This window comes from Populus alba, chromosome 9 (genome assembly GCF_005239225.2).
Source record: "Populus alba chromosome 9, ASM523922v2, whole genome shotgun sequence".
Classification (NCBI taxonomy): Eukaryota; Viridiplantae; Streptophyta; class Magnoliopsida; order Malpighiales; family Salicaceae; genus Populus; species Populus alba.
This window is the reverse complement of record NC_133292.1, coordinates 1,129,021-1,130,470: the sequence shown is the minus strand read 5'-3', so window position 1 is coordinate 1,130,470 and position 1,450 is coordinate 1,129,021. Positions and strand designations below refer to the sequence as shown.

General features: G+C 40.8%; 1 protein-coding gene across 1 annotated transcript; it reads left to right on the top strand.

The window, feature by feature from the left end:
- On the top strand, positions 1-1,221 carry LOC118034755 (zinc finger protein ZAT5). The gene has a single exon (XM_035040137.2). It carries the CDS (start codon positions 160-162, stop codon positions 1,129-1,131), a length of 972 nt encoding a protein of 323 aa, XP_034896028.1. The 5' UTR covers positions 1-159; the 3' UTR covers positions 1,132-1,221.
- Positions 1,222-1,450: the final 229 nt, after the last annotated feature.

Genomic DNA, 1,450 nt, shown 5'->3' with positions numbered 1-1,450 from the left:
GTGTGTGTGTATTTAACAAACCCCACCATAGCTTCCCTCATCACTCCTTATAATTACTACTCTTTCTTTTTGTTTATTTGTCACTCTCTACAAGCCCTTCTTTGTTAGGTCACCTGTGCATATCACATCTCTCATGCTATATCTCACATAAGGTCTTTGATGATGGATATGGAAGCTCAAGATGAGTTCATGGGGTCTAATGATCTTACTCGGATCGTTAAAGGCAAACGCACCAAGCGGCAAAGGTCATCTTCCCCACACAAGGTGGCGACCTCTTGCTCATCAAGTGGTTATGGTGGTGGTGGGGGAGGAAGAGGAGTGCTTATAGAGGAGTACTATGGTTCAACTTCCTCTCCTACAACTTCTAGTGAGGTTTGTGAGAGCACAGAAGAAGAAGAAGCTATGGCTAATTGCTTGATTCTGCTAGCACAAGGTGACGTCCCTCCAAAGCAAATTCATGAAAATAAAGGCAGTAAAGTTGAGAAATTTAGTGCTCGAAAATTCTCAGATATGTCCGCACCAACCATTAACAAGGCCGGTTTCTTTGTATACGAGTGCAAAACCTGTAACCGTTGTTTCCCATCATTCCAAGCATTAGGTGGGCACAGAGCCAGTCACAAAAAGCCTAAGGCCACAGCACTGGAAGAGAAAAAAGGTCTTGTGGTGGCATCAATGGAGGATCTTGACGATCGTCAATTGAATAAAAGGAGTCTTTATCCTTCTCTTTCTCTCCAAATACCCCACACCACCACCACCACCACCACCGACAACAACAACAACGTTAACAAGGGTTTTCAGGCTAACAAGGCTAAGATTCATGAGTGCTCAATTTGTGGCTCGGAGTTCATGTCAGGTCAAGCTCTTGGAGGTCACATGAGAAGGCATAGGGCCAACACAGGCGCCAACCAAGTGAGCAATATCAGTACTGATTCATCAAGTGCTACCACTGAGTCTAATATTCATGGTGATCACAACCATACGATCAAGCCAAGAAATATTTTGGCTTTGGATCTTAATCTACCAGCTCCTCCTGAAGATGATCATCACCTCCGCGAATCCAAATTCCAATTCTCGTCAACACAACAACCACTAGTGTTCTCCTCCCCAGCCTTAGTGGATTGCCATTACTAGAAAAATACTAAAAAAGATCCATACGGATCAATGTGAATTAATTTTAATTGTATCATTGCTATAATTTACTAGAATTCATTACTATCCAAATTCTTTCTTGTTTGGATTTTATAGCAACATATAACTACTCAAGTTTAATCTTGTAGACATGTTTCTCAATATTTTGTTCATCTACTTGTTTAAGTTTCGAATACTTTGAGTAAGTAAGTGGTTAGTGTTCATGGTTGCCTTTCATTCACGAAAAGTGAGTGATGGAGGCATCTTTGATTATCTTTTATATATCTTTTAAAATAATTTTTTGGGGTTCTTTCTAAGTGGG

Coding starts and splice junctions, on each gene's coding strand:
- LOC118034755 (XM_035040137.2), top strand. CDS start 160: ATGATGGATATGGAAGCTCAAGATGAGTTCATGGGGTCTAATGATCTT.